The following is a 20,015-nucleotide window of genomic DNA, read 5'->3' on the forward strand; positions in this document are numbered from 1 at the left end:
GGCTGTGTTTGAGGTCATTGTCTTCCTGAAATGTCCACCCTGGTTTCATCTTTATGTACGTGTTGGGACTAAAGTAGCTAATATTCATTTACTCTGATGAGGGGCAGGGTTTCTGAAAAAATTACTGAGAGTTTAGCTGCTATCTGGACTTTCCACACATTTTTCCACTTCCCTTTTTTCATGTGTTTAATAGGGTTTGGTACCGAAACCCGGTACCATTATATCATTTGTACTTTTGTAATTGGTATGTATCAGACCGAATCACCATATGAATTCCGGTGCCTAATTTCAGTGCCACTTTATTTTTCTGCATCATGGAATGCATAAAAGGCGCCCATAGGTACGCATTTTTACACCATCTATAAACGTTTAGTTCTAAACAACTTGCGGAATACGGACAGGCGATCTCAGGGGTTTGTTCTTGTTGCTTAGGGAATGGACTCATTTGGTGAGCGAGAGCGATTCTCTTCAGATCAACACGCATGATTGCGTTTATCAAATTTGCTTAAACTAAGCATTCTAAAGTGTATTTTACAAGCAAGGATTCTAACACAGCAACGTGAAGCAGACACTTTACAAAAGTTGCGTTTGTAAATGGGGGAAACACGTCAAACTTAAAGACACATTTGAGGGCTCATGGAATCAACTTAAAGGCAGAGGAATGCACTGTCTCTGAAAACTTGCAACATCATCTGGCACTTTTCAATGAGTCTAGACATGAACACCAATGCTCCGGTTTTAGTATGATTAAGACAATACTCTGATTAAGAGTCTAGACTTCCATATAAACATGGATTTTTGATCACCTTAAAGGACCACAGACACCTGCATCACGATATCCAGAAGTTTTTTCTTTCCATTCAATGTGCAGTTAAAGTATGGTTTTTTTTTTTTGCAGAAATCCTGCCACATTTTTTTTTACAGTACTTGTTATTAAATGTTAAAATTGTGCAATCCAAACGGGTGGATGGGGCTTTAATTCACTGCTTTCTGTGTCCTTACCGAGGATGTAGCTAAAGACACAGAGCTAATGTGATTATACAGAAGCAGCTAGAACCTTGTGACCCTGCGATCACTGAGCGTATTAAAGACGCTAAGGAGAAAAGAGCTTTTAAACCATCAAGTGCAATGCAGCTTTCATATATTTATTATTATCATTTATTTTATTTTATTTTTTTTGCATTCATTACCATTTTTCTATGGCCAGCATGGTGGCGCAGTGGGTAGCACAATCATCTCAAAGCAAGAAAGTCACTGGTTTGAGCCCCAACCGGGTCAGTTGGCATTTCGGTGTGGAGTTTGCATGTTCTCCCTGTGTTTGTGTGGGTTTTTTCCAGATACTCCAAAAACGTGGTATAGGTGAATTGGGTTGGCTAAATTGTCCATGTGTGTTTTCACTGCGTAAAACATATGCTGGATGAGTTGGCGGTTCATTCTGATGTGGTGACCCAGATTAATAAAGGGACTAATCTAAAAAGAAAATGAATGAGTGAAGGATTGAATTAGTCCTGTTTTATTTTCATTATGATTTAAAGGCAGCACCCAGTAAAACACCCTTCAGTCTACCAACAGTTTCTATTACAGAAATCTTGTAAAATTGATCAAGAATCATTTGGTAACTTACAAAAAATATATAATTTTATATATTTATACTTTGCCGTAATCTTTCAGATCCCTACTGTACATTTCGTTCATTTGACAGCTAGATGTTTTACTGATTTAAAATATAATTTAACAACACTGACTCATATATTTGAACATTTTATTTTCACAAAATGTGATTTGAATCATTTAAGCAGACGTTACTGAAATGTTTATTTTATATTAGATCAATATTAAATGTAATTTAAAGCAGACACAAAAAAAGGCAAATTCTAAACTTTAAGGTGCCATGAAGTGCTTTGAAATGTGAATTTCTGCTGAATGTGTAATTTCAGCAAACACGAAGACAGGGCGGGACATAGTGTAGCTCCTCCTCCTTAAAAACAGCCAATAGGGTTTCATTTTTATCACAGCTCTGCCAGTGAGTGGTTAAGCTCAAGCATGTATAGAAATACACTCAAAAAATAATTTTGCTGCTTGTTCAAACTAATTTAAAATGAGCAGAAACGATTCTTGATATGTTTTTGGGGACAACATAACTATTTTATATTCCATTCACTTAAATTCAAGTTAATCAATAATTTTTTTTACAGTGTGTACACAATTCACTTCTGAAATCATTCCACACAATTCCTTCATGTTGTCCCAACACAAATCAATTAATTGAATATTTTTTATTTTTTTGGATATTTAAGTGGATTGAACATAATTTAACCTGTTCCCAAAAACTGTTGATTTAGCTTGTTTTAAATAAGTAGTTTAAACAATCAGTAAAATTCGTTTTTTCATACTAAACGTCGATCTTCATACTAACACCTAAAAAACTAAAGTTAAATTTCACATGGCCTTTACATTAACATTATGCTAGACAGCATTTGATTGGTCAGAGGATTTAATTAGACACTGAAATATAAAGTTAACTTTTTTATCCATTTAGTTGAAGTTCTAGATGTTTACATCATTGTGCTTTTCATTTTGTCAGTGTTTTGTAGCACACTAGACTAACATCTTCATACTATCACCTAAAAACTAAAGTTGGGTTTCACAGGGCCTTTAAGCTATATGGTAGACAGCATTTGATTGGTCAGAAGATTTGATGAGACACTGAAATATGGTGACAAAAAAAAATGTTGATCTATTTAGATGAAGTTTTGGATGTTTACATCTTCATATAATTTGAGTTTTGTCAGTGTTTTGTAACATACTAGACTAACATCTTCATACTAACACCTAAATTAAAACATTTAAATATCAAGGGGCCTTTAATTAGCATCAGTAAATGAAACTAAAAACATTTACCCCTCTGGAAGGATCTGAACCTGCAGAACTTGAGCTCTCACGTCCAAGAAAAGAGAAAGTCTGGAGTCAGTGAGGAGTAAACAGTGTAGCTGGACATCGGCTATACTTGAAGATTTCTTTTATTGCTCCACTCAGTCTCTCCTTAAAAACACAGCACAAATGTAGTCACTCATATCTCAGCCAAGAAACTAAAAATCAACCAGAATAAAGGTGGTAATACTGAGGGGGAGGGAAAACAAATAAAAGAGAGAAACATACATGAAATATAAAACTATACATGTAAATTACAGCCTTTTCAGTTTCACAAAACCAGTATTTATCCACTGAGAAAGCCACAAAGTGAAATGCTGGATCGACTCCACTGATGGTTTCTATTTGACACAGTGTTTATAAAAGGCTTTGACAACACATAAATATGAAACTCAGAGTTTAATGCAATTTTTTCCTATGGGAATTATCTCTTTCCACATAACCAGGCAGCTTTCAGATCTTTAATCACCCGTTATTACAGTCAATTAAAAATAACAAGAACATCTCATATACAACACAAGGCTGGTGACAAAAAAAATCTACATTTCCTTTATTTGGTTGTTTATTTTTTTTTTAAATCCTCAAAAATGCTTAGAGAAACTATTTACTACAAGAGGAAAGTTACAAGAAATAAGAGGGAGATGCAAGAAACAGTCATGTTCTCCATGTTCAAGCCAATTCAGTAGTAAAGCACTGCAGTTTGACGACAAGCCATGAAACAAACAAGACTATTACTGCACTTTAAAACACATCCATCCAAATATGATGCAGTGCTATGCTTCAAATTAAGAAAATTCTGGAAAACGAGTATCTGTTAAAGGAGCCAGCTCCTGTTGTTTTACAAATACACTATCAAAAAAAAAAAAAAAAAAAAAAAGGGGTAAATATACATGCGCTAAATCTTAATAACTGCCAAAAACAGTCATTTCACTAGGCTAGGGGCATTTAAATTGATCTAGTAAGGATTTATATGATGGCTGGCGAACCATAAAATAGTTTCATTCCACGTATTTTCCAATAAAATGGCTCATTCGGATGTTCTCAGTGTCTCATTAAATGTGGCGCATACATTAAAAAACATAGTAGAGCATCTTTTTTATGGTCAAACGGCACAAAGCCAGTCAGAAAAGGTTAAAAAAGATTAATGTGCATTGTCTGTGCAGTAGCTCTAGGTGGCAGAAGCATCCTGTACCTTTTAAACAAAGAAATATTCATTCACAATAGCGTTTGTAAGTAGCACAGTCTGCTTAAATGATCATCGCAACAGCAGGAATGTCAATCATGGTCACTGAAAAGAGGAATATGTTAGAACGAAGGCCAAAACTAAAATGGCTGTTTTCCAACATTTAAAGCCATCGAGATGTCAAACAATATATTTAATAAATACAAAACACCCATTGGAGATTGGATTGGTTTAAAAACTTGAGCAGAACCTGGTTGTCATCTTGTTAACTAACTCAAAGTCAACATTTCATCATTGCTAAAACCTTTATTTTTAAGTTATGGTTTAAAATCAACTGCACAAGTAAATGTAGGAATGCCAAAATAAAACAGAAAACATTAAGCTAAAATTGAACTGAAGGTAAATCTCATTCACACATACACTTGCGCACACACACACAGAAATCATGACTGATTCATTGCAACAGTTGCATGATGCTACACTGCAGTTCATTTCCCTCAGGGAGGAATTTGAATTCTTTACATTCACAAACACACAGACTTTTAAAGGGAAAGTACACCTAGAAATGAACATTTACACACTCTCAGGTCTCAGATGTGACTTTTTTCCCCTTCAGTAGAACATTTATAAAGATTTATTTAGGTTTTTTTTTGCTTTAACTCTCTTGTATGAATCATAAAATGCTCATAAATCATAAAAAACATGCCAACCAAAATGAAGGCATTATTAAAAAGTTCACCCTAAAATGAAAATTACATCATTTATACATCAACCTTTATGTTTTTCTTTCTTCTGTTAAAAATAAATGGATATATTTTGAAGAATGCTGGTTGCTCCTCGACTTCCATAGTAGGACAAAAAAACTATGAAATTCAATGAATCCGAGCAACCAGCATTTTTCAAAATATCTTCTTTTGTGTTTAACAAAAAAGGGAAAGTCAAATAGGTTTTGGTGGAATTATTTATTTATTTTTAATTTTTTGGGTGAACCATTCCTATAAGATAGGGTTGCAGGATACTGGAATTCGAAACCAACTGATACTGAAATTTTAAAAACGTCCATCAACAGAAATAACTGTGATTGGCTGTGAAAGTCCTCAGTTCACCGAACTCACTCTGTTTAGTGCGTGTAACCAAAGAAACAGGGACACTGGAGCATTTAAAAGCCACGATTCATCAGCCAATCACTCGTATGTCAGCTTATAGACAAACTAGCTGATCAACGTGACTTTGAAACGCTCCGGTGTCCCTGTATCTGTGGTTATTCTCAGTAAACAGCTGTGAGTTTGGTGAACCGATGATCTTCACGGCAAATCACAGTCGTTTCTGTTGAGCACGTGAACACCATGACAAATCAGCTATGTTTAAGAATGTGCTACACACCGCTCAAATGTTATCGGGAAATGGACATTTTTAACATTCCAGTATCGTGACATCCCTACTTTAAGGTCTTATGAAACTTAACAACTTAATGAGTAAAAAAATATAAAGAGTTTAGATTAAAAACCCTCTTCAAAATGTTCCTCTAAAACAAGTATTTTTATCCAGCTCCTGTGTTCTTTAATATCACTTTTGTGACAAAGAATAAGTTTTTTCCTGGTCTTTAAAGTGAAATAGCTCAACATAAACAATGGAGGCTAAGAATAATGTTTATTTTTGGTAGAAATTTCAGATGGCACTCTGAAATTTCAGAGGTTTTTGCATCTGAACTCTTCATATATTGTTTAATAAAGTGTTGTCTGTACATTTCTTAAAGTGACAGTAGCTGCTACCGCATTTTCAGCCCAAAACAAATCTTCTCAACTGTTTGAAAGAATAAAGTGACTTACATTTTGTTTGGCCTGAGAGTGAGTATATTTCTTGGTGTGAACAATCCCTTTTACAAGGCCCGATTTACTAAAGTCTCTCACTAAGCATTCAAATTCTTCAGCAAATGCAGAAATCAGCAGCATAGCCAGTGAGAACTCACCGTATGGTATCATTTTTGCATTTTTTCCCACACTTTAGTAAATCTAGCCCTCGACAGGATAAATATGGTAATTAGATAATCCGGATTATTTCGCAGTCACCTGATATAAAAACAAAAGCCTAGCTCGGGTCAAATTTCACAACGACTAAAATTCAAAAAAACATCTTTTGTCTCCTAAACAAGTAGAATGATACATAACAGTACATAAACGTTCCCTCTTCGCTCCTTCAGATTCCTTTTTCTGTTTTGTTCCATCCGAGGATTTTCAGGGAGATACAAATGCTCCTATAAAACGCTCGCAAAGCTTCAAGTGTATCTTCTCCACGTAGAAAGGAAATGAATACGTTATTAAAACAGGGCTCCTCCGTAGAACAGGGAAATCAAAAAGTGCTTATATGCATCGACTCCATCAGAACCAGCGCACAAACACGGCTCGAACGGCGGATTTCAACTCATGTACGACAGCAGTACAATGGCAGTAGTTGGAATGATCCGAAATCTAGCGCACACCGATTCGTTATGGTTAGCCAACAACTTACAGGAACGGGTCGGACAAACGAACGAAGAGAAAAAAAGAACATCGAAACAACGAAAGGAGTTTCAGACGGTGGCCGGTGCAGTGTGACATTCAGATCCCCGGCAGTAGAGTACATTTTGAGGGGGGAGGGGCCCGAGCCGTCACACGTGAAGGATCTCCATACTGTAATCCTCTGTCTCTGTGTATTGGGAAGAGTTTGTGTCCGACTGCGCAGGTACAAGAGCCTCTTTGTTCTCCAGGTTGGGCTCCAGAAGAGAGGGCTTATCAAAAACTTTGATTTTACAGGTCTCTGGGCGATTCTGCACGTATATTACTCTGTTGTAGGCCTTGAGTCTCCTCCACAACTGGATGTAGACCTTGCATTGCACGTACATGAACACCAGTCCGCCTGTGAAGCCGATGGCCACCACCACCAGCTTGGTCCAAAAAGGCCATTCCAATATCCCTGTGTGATAAAACCAAAGGGAGAGAATACACCACTGTGAGTATGTCACACACACATTTCATTAATCACTGCAACAATGGACTGATATTTGTTAACATTTAAACATAAGGGTCAATGACAATTACTTTAAATGGAATCTTTCAAAATATTTAAAGAAGTATTTCAGTCTAATGACTAAAAGATTTTGAGTCAAAACTAAAAACTAATATATTATGAAATAATGGAGAAAAACAAGTTAAAATAATGATTATAATAACTTAATAATGAACTAATACAAATATTATTATTATTAAATATAGAATTAGATTACTGTTTAATTAGTCAAGGTTTATGAAAATAATCAAATTTGAATATACACCTGACTAAAATGTAACAGTTTTCAAATTTTTAAACACCATGAAAAACATTATTTTCTATATGTTTTATATACAATTATTAAAAAAAAAAATATTATAATTAAAAGTAAAATTAAACGAAGATATTTTGAAAAATGTAAGAAACCTGTAACCACTGACTTGCATTGTAGAAAAGCTATGGAAATCAATGGTTACAGGTTAAAGAAATACTCCAGAGTACTTGTAAAATAATAATAAAAGTGGAGTATTTCTTTAACCTATAACCAATAATTTCCATAGCTTTTCTACTATGCAAGTCAGTGGTTACAGGTTTCTAACATTTTTCCAAATATCTAGATGCTAATGGTTTAATCCTTTTGAATGATTTATGCTAAGCTAAGCTATCTACTGAAGGGATTACAAAAATGTTAAAACTAACTGTTTAACTCCAGAGTACTTGTGAAGCCTATTTCCAACAAAAGTGGAGTTAAACAGTTAGTTAATTAAACAGTTAGTTAAACAGTTAATTTCAAACCCTTACATTTTAATTTAACAAACATTTCTGTCATTGACCCATATGCAGTGATCCTTAAGCATTAAAGAGTGATGCTTACATTGCCCTACACAGCAATAATACATTACAGTAAGTCTATGTGCATACAAAGTGATTCAGGAAAACAGCACAAGGTCTAAAATATACATCAAGCACAACAAAGGGGAGCTGGGGTGCAAAAAAACAGGCATCTGGAGTCCTGAAATCCCACTCAAGCCTCTACAGAGCCAGCGATGGACATAGGGCTATGCTTCCAAATGCAAATACAGCATCTTCACCCTTGACCATTCGACCAAAATCATTAGAAATGGCTGAAAAGTCAGGCCAGCGGCTAAGACGTTCTAGGCGTCTCCATCCATCTTCGTTGGAAATAAACTCAGCCAACCTTTGAGTTGTTTACAGTTGCTTTCCTATGTGGAATAGAGCGTTTCGAAATGTCAGGAAAGATCAAGTGTGAGTGAATTGCCATGTTCTACAGCGAGTCTCTAAATGCTACGGTCTGTTCAAGCACAAGGCCTTAGACATTGAATACTGTACTGCTTTCAGAGCCTCCGTAAGCCAAGCCGGGATGCAGCTTTAGTCCACCTGACATGATTACGAGAGGCAGAGGGCAGAGAATAAGGTTAGTGCCGCACAGACAGGACAGGCTATTCACACTTCTTCTGCTTTAACCTGTTCAACTGGCTTGCAAATCAAAAAAAGATTCATTCGCAATTTAGTCTGATCTGACTTGTTCATGAGTCAGCAACTTACTGAATAAAATAACCTGGCTAGAGTGAGTCATTAGTTAAAGATTCACTAACTGAAATGATCAGATCAGAACAGGTGTATAGATAACAGTTCACCGGGTGTTTTCCACTTGGGGCTGAGAAAAATATGGTGAAATTCAATCATGATTAAGAAAAAGCTACAATTGTCATGTACATTATCTTCTAGTTAAAGAAACACTCCACTTTTTTTTTTTTGGAAATAAACTCATTTTACAAGTCCCCTAGAGTTAAACAGTTAAGTTTTACCGTAAATCATTGAATCGGATTTGACCATTAGCATCTAGGTGTTTAGAAAAATCTTAGAATCCTGTAACCACTGACTTCCATACTAGAAAAAACTATGGAAATCAAAGGTTACAGGTTAAAAAAATACTCTACTTTTTTTTGAAAACAGGCTTTACAAGTTCCCTGGAGTTAAACAGTTAAGTTTTTTCATTCCATTCAGTAGATCTCTAGGTCTGATAGGAGATCAGCTTAGCTTAGCATAAATCATAACTCTGATTAGACCATTAGCATCTAGCTCAAATATTTCAATTAAAAGTTTCAATTATTTTCATATTTAAAGCTTGACTATTATATAGTTACACTGTGTCCTAAAACTTGGTCCTTTACTTTCTTTATTGTCCATATATGGAAATTTATTTTTTGGCTTCACCACACAACCCCATCAGCGTTCACATATCACAGAAAACAGGCAACACAAATACATTCAATATCATCATATAAATTAAATTAAAAACTCAATTAAACCCCATTCATACTCAAAACCCAGTAAATCTAATGGCAATTGACACAAAGAACACTTTAATACATGTTTTTCTTTACTTGAGGTTGCCTAAAACTTCTTTTTGACGGCAGAAGCTGAATTGTAATATTTAAGGCACAGGTGTCAAACTCAGTTCCAAAAGCGCCGCAGCTCTGCACAGTTTAGTTCCAACCCTAATTAAACACCTGATCAAACTAATTGAGTCCTTCAGGCTTGTTTGAAATCTACAGGTAAGTGTGTTGGAGCAGGGTTGGAACTAAACTGTGCAGGGCTTCGGCCCTCCAGGAATTGAGTTTGACACCCCTGATTTAAGGGATGGGGACAATCTTTGATAATGACATGTGCTTTCTTTTTAATTAACATTAAATACATTTCATCTAGTTAAACCAATTAAATAATTACAAGCTGCTACTTTGGCTAGGAAATATATTCTCAATCCAATATAAAAATCAAGGAACTTAACTGTCGAACCATGGCCGTAGTTGGCAATAGTATTATGCAACACCTGAAAATAGTCCACAGCTAGGTAACTAGGTAATACCGCTGCATAATATAGTAAATATATACAGTTGAAATCAGAAATATTAAACTCTGTTTGCATTTTTTTTTTTATATTTCGCAAATAATGTTTAACAGAGCAAGGAAATTTTCTAAATTATTAGCCAAAGATAATTACGCCAAATTGAGTATAGCTCCTAGTCACATCAACCTAGAAATAACATTTACAGAAAAAGAACTTTTCATTTTACATCAGTCTTAAATAATCTAACTACAGAGGAGTCAAGCTTTAAATAAAAAAACTATCAAAACTTTTTGAATTATTGTAGCTAGATGCTAATAGTCTTATCCAATAGGCTAGATGGCGAAGCATGCTAATAGGACTTTTAATTTGCCAGTAACCTGGGTTAAGAGCTTCCGGCGAACTGTATTCAATGCAAAAACCGGCGTGTTTAAGGCCTGTTTTCTTTAAAAATCAGCGATCTCCACTGGCTGAGTGATATCCGATATAAAGTGGGTCTCGGGTTGTACAAGAAGCACTGCATTAAATTACATTTTCATCCGCCATGTCTTTATAATATGAGCATTTATTTTACCCCAGTATATTCAATGGAGCTTCTGCGCTAGCCTGCCAATTCTGACGGGCATGTGTGAGTAAACGGCTCTTTGTCTCGTTTTACGCTTGAGCAACTAAATGAATGCCAAAGTTTATTTAACTGAATGTATTTTAATGACATTACAACATCGATGCTGTAAAAGGAACCGTATAAAATGGAAAAAAGTTCAAAATAACAGGTCACCAGAAGTTTATCAGTATGGGAAGAACACTAGCTTGGCATATACCCTATTCAATTATTTATGCTAAGCTAAGCTAAAAGTGCTGCCGCTGGACCTGAAGATAGGCTGAAAAGATTTAAAAAATAAAAAATTCTTTTAAAACTGTTTAACTCTAGGGAACTTGTAAAATAAGCATTTTTTTATCCAAAAAGTGTGACTTTAATTGTTTACCAATTCAAATTCAATGAGTTCATTAATTAAAAAGAATTGGTCAGAGAGAGACTTCAATTCACAATTCACTGATTCAAAAGATACTCAAGAGAGTCTCTGATTACCATAAGTCTGACACAAAATCAGCAGGATCCTATGAGCTTTATTGTCCACAACCGTTTACAGCAATTTCTAATTGTAAATTTTAGGTCGTATTATTATTATTATTATTATTATTTAAATATATGTCATATTTAGGTCATTATTGTCAGTTGATTGTGAAGTAGATCTGCTGTTATGGAACAAGCTGTTTCATAAGCCCAGTGTATGTACAACTATACATTAAAGGAATGCAACCATCAAAGTTTCAGATACTATGATTTCAAACTAATTTTGGCCATGTTCTGCTTTGCGATGTTTAGACATTAAACATGGTTGTCAGCACACATTTACATTTATATACATTTTGTTTTCAGCCATTTTTAGATACTAAGCCTGGTTTATAATTCTGCATCAAAGGATCTGCATGACCTGACCAACGGCGCAAGTCTTGCGCGTTGCCCAGCATTTATTGCTGTTTGTGTTGCTCTGCAATAACACTTCCACACAGTGTTGCCAGATTCGAAATTTCAAAGTATCATACCAGAACCTCAAAATTATTGTATTTGGAGGAAAATTATGGTACACGAGTCAAACGGACAGTATTAAGATAGTATCTAGACAAATAGCGTTTTGACATAACGTGCAAATTACCACAATACGTAAAAAAATTAAAACGACAATTAGGCGTACCTTAGTGGGGAAGTTTAAACTCTACCTCAGTGTCGCTGTTATTCTATACATGCGTGTTGCCAAATGTTAAGGGATTCATTTTGCGGTAAAAATTAGATGCCATCATGGACCGCAATATAGTGCCGTTTGGTTTGAAAGCAGTGCACTCTCCAGAATTTTTAACACACTCTGAGGTGTGCATGAGCCCATTCAGAGTATCTAAATGGGCTCATGTAAGCAGGAATGTTAACTTGTGAGAGAGAGCCTGTCTCCAACTTCATTGGCTGAGTAGATGTAACGCAAGATGAAATAGAAAAACAAACATACTGCAACTGCACGTTTTCCTCACAGATAGTCGACAAAAGATGCAGCTATATCAATAAGCATATAAGCTCTAAGATTACAATGAAATTAAATGTATATGCTATAAAATTCTGAAATTTATTTCTGAAATTTATTGCACATTATACTATAGGATTTTTTTATTATTGATCATATAATATACAGAGGTCGAAATTATCGTGCAAATATTATAATTATTATACATCTGGCAACGCTGCTTCCGAAACGCTAGATTCCAATAGATTTTTATGTTCCTCTGTGTTGTTTCTTCGTTGGTCTTTTTTTTTCTGAACAGTACTTTAATGTAGTTAAAACTCGCTCTTTCTGAGTAAGGAACCGGCAGATGTTCAACAACTTTAATAATGTAAATAAGGTAAACACAAAACAAACGTTTCCATCTGGAGCTCCTTCACAGGCTCCAACAGGTTTGCGTGGACCTCACCCCCGCCTACACTCGTCAGCGATACCAAGCTGACCAATCACAGAGCTTGCGATACGCGTCGTTGCGACGTGTAGTTACATTTTTTTTAGAGGTGAGGGCTATGCAACCACACAAAGGCTGCCCCGGAGCATACACATACGCTTGACGCAGGAGTATGAATCAGCCTTTAAGGTAAACTAACTTAAAAGTTGTTTGCACTCATAAATACCCAATAATTATAATTAAGAAAAAATAAAACATCATCATGCCAAATAAATAAACATTAATCCATGAATACTTTTCACAACTAATACTTAAGTACAAAAAATAAATAAAATCAAGTACATTTGTGCTTCAACTTTAGTAAAACCTTCAAATTCAGATAATTTGCAGCACATATAACCTTTCCCTGAGTAATATTGTATTATAATATCAGAACTTTTACTTCATTTGTGTACTTCATCCACTGCATACAGGTAGCCTTTTGAAAACCAATATCTTGCTTATTACAGTCTACCTTATCATATACAAAAGGCCAGTTTGATTGGTCCATCTCATTCATTACACCGACAACCACACGTCTGCTTGAGAGACATCAGCAGTATAGTTCGATACAGATTTATGTCAGTTTCCAATTCGATGAAAACACGCCACAGCCCATTAAAATGCAGCGCAGCCTCTTTGTTCCACACATTACCTCCGCAGTCATGTACAACCGATTTCACTTTAATCTTTTGTGCCTGAATATATACAGAAAATAGATTTAGACAGGAGGAAAAAAAAGTGCTCAGGCTGTGATAAGTGGCCATCAAGCCTGAAATTGCCTTTGTCCGGCATATTCACAACTGACAGTATGGGGCACACCGCTTTCACAACGCATTCTGGCTGTGAAGAATTATTGCCTTTATTCAAGCTGCAACTAGCATTCAGACCTTCAAAAAAAAGATAGAGGGAAGAGTTAAGAGGAAAAAAATGGTAATTATAAAAGCGTTTACCTGGTATTCTCCCCGCTGCATGGTTAAAAAGAGTTTGTTACTATTTCTATATTGGCAAAAGATGAAGCCACTGATAGGGGTGAAGGGTCAGGGGGGGCCAGGAGAGTGGGAATCATGTTTTAAAGTGGTTGGTTGGATCAATTAGACTTATGAATGAATGAGGAATGGACATTCAGTTGTGCGTGTGTGGGTGGGTGTGTGTGTGTGCATGCACTGCGCTGGACTCTGCTCAAGCTTTACCATGCAGGATGAAGAGAAGTCAATGGTGTGGCCATGGAAACAGTGATCAAAGATCTCCCTCAAAGCTACACTTCTTCTACAATGAGGCGCGTGTGAATGGGCTCTTAATGTTGGGAGCAAATCAGTAAAGTGCCTGCTGTCAGACGCCCGTCCGCAAGCGGGTCGAGGTCAGCACTAAAACTCATCCAGAGAGCGCTAAAAGGGGATGGTGTGTTTAATTCAAGCGCGCACACCCTGCTCGATCCGTTATGGAAATAAAATCCATTGGCGTATTTTCTCCGAATGCATCCGCTCCCTGAGCTCCACAGCTTGCTAATGGTATCGATTGGGTTGAGTTTGAGAGATGATCAGTGGGCAAATCAAGTCTTGCATTGGGGGTACTAGTCATCATTTATTATTGTTCTAGTCCTGTTTTTTTTTTAGCTCTTGTTTTGGACAGTCTAAAAAAAACCTCTTTGTGTGAGGATTTGAAATTTTGTTGTTGTTTTATTAATGCACAGTTGTGTAAAAACCCAATACTCACAGCTAGGATTTTCATTAAATATACTTTAAATTTAGGTTTGTTTTTTTTACCAAACACTATTGTATACCTCCAGAATACTTCTAATATATGGCACGAGTCATATTTGAAAGGTGTTTATTTTATTTAACTATCATAAACTACCATCATATGGCAACCCAGGCTCATTACAAAAATATTGCCGCCTTGGAATTATAAGGTTCTATCTGCGTTCTAAATGATTTCGAGCTATTGATATTGAGCTATAGATTTTTTCTGCATTCCATACAGCAAACAACATGTGTGTAGCAGTTCTCTTTCATACATTAACAATGACAGAGACCCTAAATGCACTCTAAATGTAAATGATCGAAATTCTCCTAAATTTGCAAATTGGGGTAAATGAAACAGGGCAATGCAGATAGAACCTTCTCATTCTAAAAAGTCATTTTCCGCTTGGAATTATAAGGTTCTATCTGGCAGATCATTAATTCAAGCATTACTTTTCAAGAAATACAATAAAAAAATATATATTTAATTTGGTGTTGTAACAATATGTTGATGCTTGAGAAAGTAAAGTTTTTGCTTTCTATAACATTTATTTAATGTATTAGGATGAACATTTTATTCTTGTTCAAATAATGCATACAAGGCTGTGCTAAATGTTTTATCCAGTGCAGCTGTTAATTTGATGTAATTAATATTTTATGCAGCATTATTTAGTCGACTCTGAATTTGTGTTTCTTTCTGGTCTTTCCTGCTGTCAGTGAAGCAGTCCGGCTGTGTGATTTGGCCTAAAATCAAAATCTCGATTAATTTAACATTTTAACTTATTACGATTAATGAACGATTATTTTTTTGTTTATTTTTTGCTCTCATAGTTTACAGACAGGTTTTGTACAGTAAATATGTGCAGATGTTACATGTGTGAATTTCTGAAAGGGTACATTGCTTAAAAATAACTCTTGTATATTCTGTATAATATATTTTAAACAGTGCATTTCTTGCATCTTTTGTAAACAAAGATTTTATTAATATAATGGAAAATGTCATCTCAAGGTGCTCTGGTGCAGCTTCCAATCATCGTCAATGTAGTACAAAGGAATGCCGCAGTCTCACTAGAGTTTGTGTGTGCGAAATTTTGTCATACAGTGCTGCGAAAAGGGGTGGGATTAAACAAGATGATTAGACAATAAAAAAGCGAGCGATTGGTCCATGTTTTAAATTCCTGTCCAGAGAGGTCATGTTTTGATCTTTGATTGGTCTCATGCAATGAAGTGATGCTATTTTGCTGGTCAGAGTTCACCAAGCTTGAACTTTTCAATGCAGCGAACTGCGAAACTTGACGTACGAGCTTGCGTTTCCGGTCTGACACATTCGCATACATATGAATGGAAGTCTATGGTGAGAAAAGTGCAGTGTGACCACAGCTTTAGGCTCAAGAACTGGCGGACGTGCAACAACTTTAATCAAAAGGTAAACACAAAAAAAAAAGTTTCCATATGGAGCTCCTCCACGGGACTCGACACTTGTAAACACTCACTCCACCGGGCTCTTCTGCGACTCTTCGCCTTGCCCACACTTGTCACCGCTACCAAACAGACCAATCACAGAGCTCGCAATGTACATTGTTGCGACGTTTAGTTAACAGAACAGGGTCACGTGACTTCACATGCATTAGGCAAGGTAATTGAAAATAATCGACTTGGAAAAAAGTAGATTGATTACAGGCTATAATTGTCGATTTCGATTAATATTGAAATTAAAACCTAGGTATTAGCTATTAAAACCTATTCGATTTCAAATCATAGACAGTGTTAAGTATTTGGGGTTAATTATTTGGTGTTGCATCTAGAGCTGCACCACAGTAATCCTTTATACATCAATAACATGTCCCTGTATTATTAGTCTGAAAAGAAACAAAAAATGTTGGCGTCATACTGCCCCTATAGTGTTCATTATATCTCAAAACTGCAGTCAAATGTATATTTTAAATATGTTTTTGAAGTTTCACAAAAAACTATGGACTGAAGCATATTTCTCCAACGAGCATGGGTTGTTTTAAGCTAAAAATGTGTCTAGCTTTGTATTTATCAGCCTATAAATTGGCCAAGCTGTGGGTTAATAGTCTGCCATTGGTAAATGCTGGATGGTAATTGACCCTAGTCGGACTATACAAAAAGTGCTCTAAATTCTTGTCACTGCTGTTATTTAGCAGCTATACCTAGAAAGTACAAAATTCTAAAGTACATTTAACCACAAACAGAAATGATTTTGGAATGTATAACACTTAAGTTTTATAGATGCAGTAAATGTTTACATGTGTATATCATGTGTATATTATGAATATTGCAGTTGTTTGCTTGTTTAAAGGGCCTTGATGTTGATGTTAATTTGTATAAGTTGTTTATGAGGTGGGAAAGTATGTATCTTCAAATGTTTCTTAAATCTGAAAACCAGATCAAATTCCACTAACTGTCATTGGTATTCATAAACTAGCTGTAAAAAGTGTTGGAACAGTAGGATATTTAATTTATATATATATATATATATATATATATATATATATATATATATATATATATATATATATATATATATATATATATATATTATTATACAATTGTTGTTGATTTGTTGATTGTTGATTGTGTTTTCAATGCTGAATTTTAGCACCATTACTCCAGTCAAAACTCATTTTTAATTTGATGCTTAATTTTTTTTTTTTTTTTTAAGAAAAGCATTCATGAAAAAGAAATATTTTGTGACATTTTTAATAGGTGTAGATCAATTTAAAACGTATACTTGCTAAATAAAAGCATTATTTACATAATTTCCAATAAATTTTTGCTGTGAAAAAAAAAAAAACACGAGAGGCTTCTTTAAAAACTCTAACTGTCCTAAACCTTTTTGATTAGTAAACTACAAGTAGCCCAACATTCACTTCTTTCCAATGAGACAGGCATATTGTGCGGGTAATGAATGCATAAAGATCTCCGTTGCTGTCAGTCAGAGGAATGTGATCATTCATTACAGGTAACAGGATGGGGAAATGATTGTAGGGAAGCAGGCAGACAGTGTTGGATGAGCTAAACAGGCTGGTAGTCCTAACCTTGTTTGATCTCCTCTGCTGTGCGGTCAATGAGGACGTAGAGTGACCAGACGACGCAAGTGATGGCGATGACGTGGAAAGTGACCGAGCACATGATCTTCCTCCTCTCGCTGGCGGTCATCTGAAGCTTCTCCCACTGCAAAGAGAAAAAAAAACATACAAAAAATAAAAGACTCTCAAACAACTGTTGTTGTAAAAGAAAGACTTTGATGATTGCAATCAATATAGTAGTCTGTGTACTTCAGAGTGCTGTACAAACGAAATCGGTGACCTGGCCTTTCTGCTCTATGAATATTTTATGCGTCTTAGTGTGAGTGATGTCTGGACTCTCAGGTCTCTATGACCTAGAATCCAGATCAGCAGAGCTTTTACCAGAATAAAAACAGAGTGATCATACCCGATCAGCCTGTTCGAGATATTAATTTAAACCTCTATGAATGAAAGATTTATTGTAGACATGTTGCAGAATAAATTCACATCCCTGACTAGCAGCAGCTGTCACATGCGCAGACAGAGGGCATGGCAGCTGCCACTGCTACTCCATGTTGCCAGATCAAGTCATTTTGCATTGCATGCTTGATCTTATTTTTAACACTTTCATGCATAAGTTTTTAAATATGACTGGTAATGGGTGCCGCCGTTGTTGCTAGAAGGGATGCAGCTGCGATCAGAAGATAGCAAGGAGTATTTATTAAATTACGCATTAATTGTATTTTATTAGGTCTACCCCTACCTCGACTCTAAACCTAACCCTCACAATAACCTAAAAATATTATTTGTTGTACAGTGTCACAAATATCATGCTATATTGATGCAAGTATGCTCAGCTGTATCTATTGCAGTACAGTGAAGTCTAGATGGAATACAGTTGAGGATACTTGCGGCAATATGGAATCATTTTTGTGACTGTACATATATTAAGGTTTTTACATTACCGTGTGGGTTGGGTTTAGGGTTGAAGTAGGCGCTAATGAAATAAAATTAATGCAGAATTTAATAAATAATATAAATACTTGTTAACTTCCGATCGCAGCTGTTACCTATATAGAAACAACCGCAGGTAGCTGGATTTAAGTCATGTTTATTTATATTATTCTTCCAAAATACATGAAGGTAAACAACATCTTATAGTGGTACATGAACAATGCACATCGTCCAGTTATATTGAAAAACAATAATTATTACCGTCTTCGTAGAGATCCGTGTATTTTACAAACCTTAAGTGGTATGTTTTTTTTTGTAGTTATGTGTATTTGATTTCTGAAACCTAAAATAAATGTTATTTGTTTGAAAGCATGGATAAATTGTGATTTATGACAAGCGCTGGGCACTTCTTACTGTTCCTCAGTGCGGTGGTCAGATTTTAATGTTGTAGTGCTCTAAACGTTATCACACTGGTGTGATCGTACGTTACAGGGACCAGCCAAGGCTGATTATACCAGTGTGATCCTATATGTAAAAGGGTTAATATGAGAACATTAACAGTGTTAAGTTGGAAAGAGGAAGCTTTGGGTTAGCAATTCTTTCTTTTTTTTTTAATAGTAGCAATAAATACAGTAAAATGATTTCACTTAACAGTGTGTACATTTCCCATTGCTAAATATTGTTCTTTTTTACAAACTATAAAGTAACAGAACACAATAAAAAAAATAAAAGTTCCATAAAATAAAATATATAAAAATAACAGTAACAATATAATGGTAACATAAATAATATCAATACTAAATATACATAGGTCAGAGAGGGTCAAATCTTTATTTCTTCACTCAACTTTAGGTTATTATTAACTGTAAATTCTTAAACTAAAGAGAGGATTAAGAAGGGGAGTGCAATGGATCATAAACTGAAAAATGTTTGTTATGTGGATGGAAATTAGATGGTAATATTTTAATATTTCTACGAACATTGGATAAAACAATCTAATGTATTCAGTCCACTTGACCAGAGATTTCAATCTTTTTTTGCATAATACAATATATACATTTATTTCGAACAGTTTTTAGGGAGATGCTTTTGTATGTTTTTCGTAACAATATCTGGCAACACTGCATCAAAAGCACTTAAAGTACACATGAAATCAAAACTAACTATATTGATTTTGCTGGCTCACATTGCTAGTTTTGTAGTAAACAATTTATCTGTGCATGTCATTTAGATAAAAAAAAAACATTTGCCCATGTAATCTTTAATCAAAAATATGAAAATGCAATTCCTGGTTCTTTTCAGTTAAATTCTCAAATTACGTCTATCTGAGGTTTTGGGTGTGGTTAAAATACTTAGCAACGCCCTTCCAACTGTCAGTTTTAACAGTGTTATAATGACAGCAAATAGAAATGCCTACTTTACTACATCCAATCAGCTCCCAGTAGAAAAAAAACAAGCCACATCCACAGTTTATTTTATTTAATATTCCATTTCTCGGTCACACTTTACAATAAGGTTCATTAGTTAATGTTAATTAATGCATTTACTAACATGAACGAACAATGAACAATACATCTACTACTGTATTTGTTCATGTTAGTTAACGTTAGTAAATGAAAATATAGTAGTTCATTGTTAGTTCATGTTAACTCATGGTGCATTAACTAATGTTAACTAGCATGGACTTGGATGTTAATAATGCATTAGTAAATGTTCAATTATGATTAATAAATGCT

At 35.1% G+C, this 20,015-nt stretch overlaps 2 protein-coding genes across 27 annotated transcripts in view; both read right to left on the bottom strand.

The window, feature by feature from the left end:
- The window catches only part of vdac2 (voltage-dependent anion channel 2), a 259,631-nt gene that overhangs the window by 35,290 nt on the left and 204,326 nt on the right, over positions 1-20,015 (bottom strand). The gene's annotated exons all lie outside the window — the stretch shown is intronic.
- Positions 2,998-20,015, bottom strand: part of marchf8 (membrane-associated ring finger (C3HC4) 8) — a 259,237-nt gene continuing 242,219 nt past the window's right edge. For 8 of the 26 annotated variants that reach the window (XM_073919828.1, NM_001327919.1, XM_073919830.1 and 5 more), the window contains 4 exons: positions 17,356-17,491; positions 13,505-13,519; positions 8,492-8,539; positions 3,003-7,066 (listed from right to left, as the gene is read on the bottom strand). In XM_073919828.1, coding sequence (XP_073775929.1) covers positions 6,762-7,066; positions 8,492-8,539; positions 13,505-13,519; positions 17,356-17,491 — 504 coding nt within the window. In that variant the 3' untranslated portion in view covers positions 3,003-6,761. Of the gene's footprint in view, positions 7,067-8,491; positions 8,540-13,504; positions 13,520-17,355; positions 17,492-20,015 lie in introns of all 26 variants that reach the window. The other 18 variants (XM_073919832.1, XM_073919821.1, XM_073919823.1 and 15 more) reach the window with 4 other exon arrangements.

Source organism: Danio rerio, chromosome 13, assembly GCF_049306965.1.
Source record: "Danio rerio strain Tuebingen ecotype United States chromosome 13, GRCz12tu, whole genome shotgun sequence".
In the NCBI taxonomy this organism is placed as follows: Eukaryota; Metazoa; Chordata; class Actinopteri; order Cypriniformes; family Danionidae; genus Danio; species Danio rerio.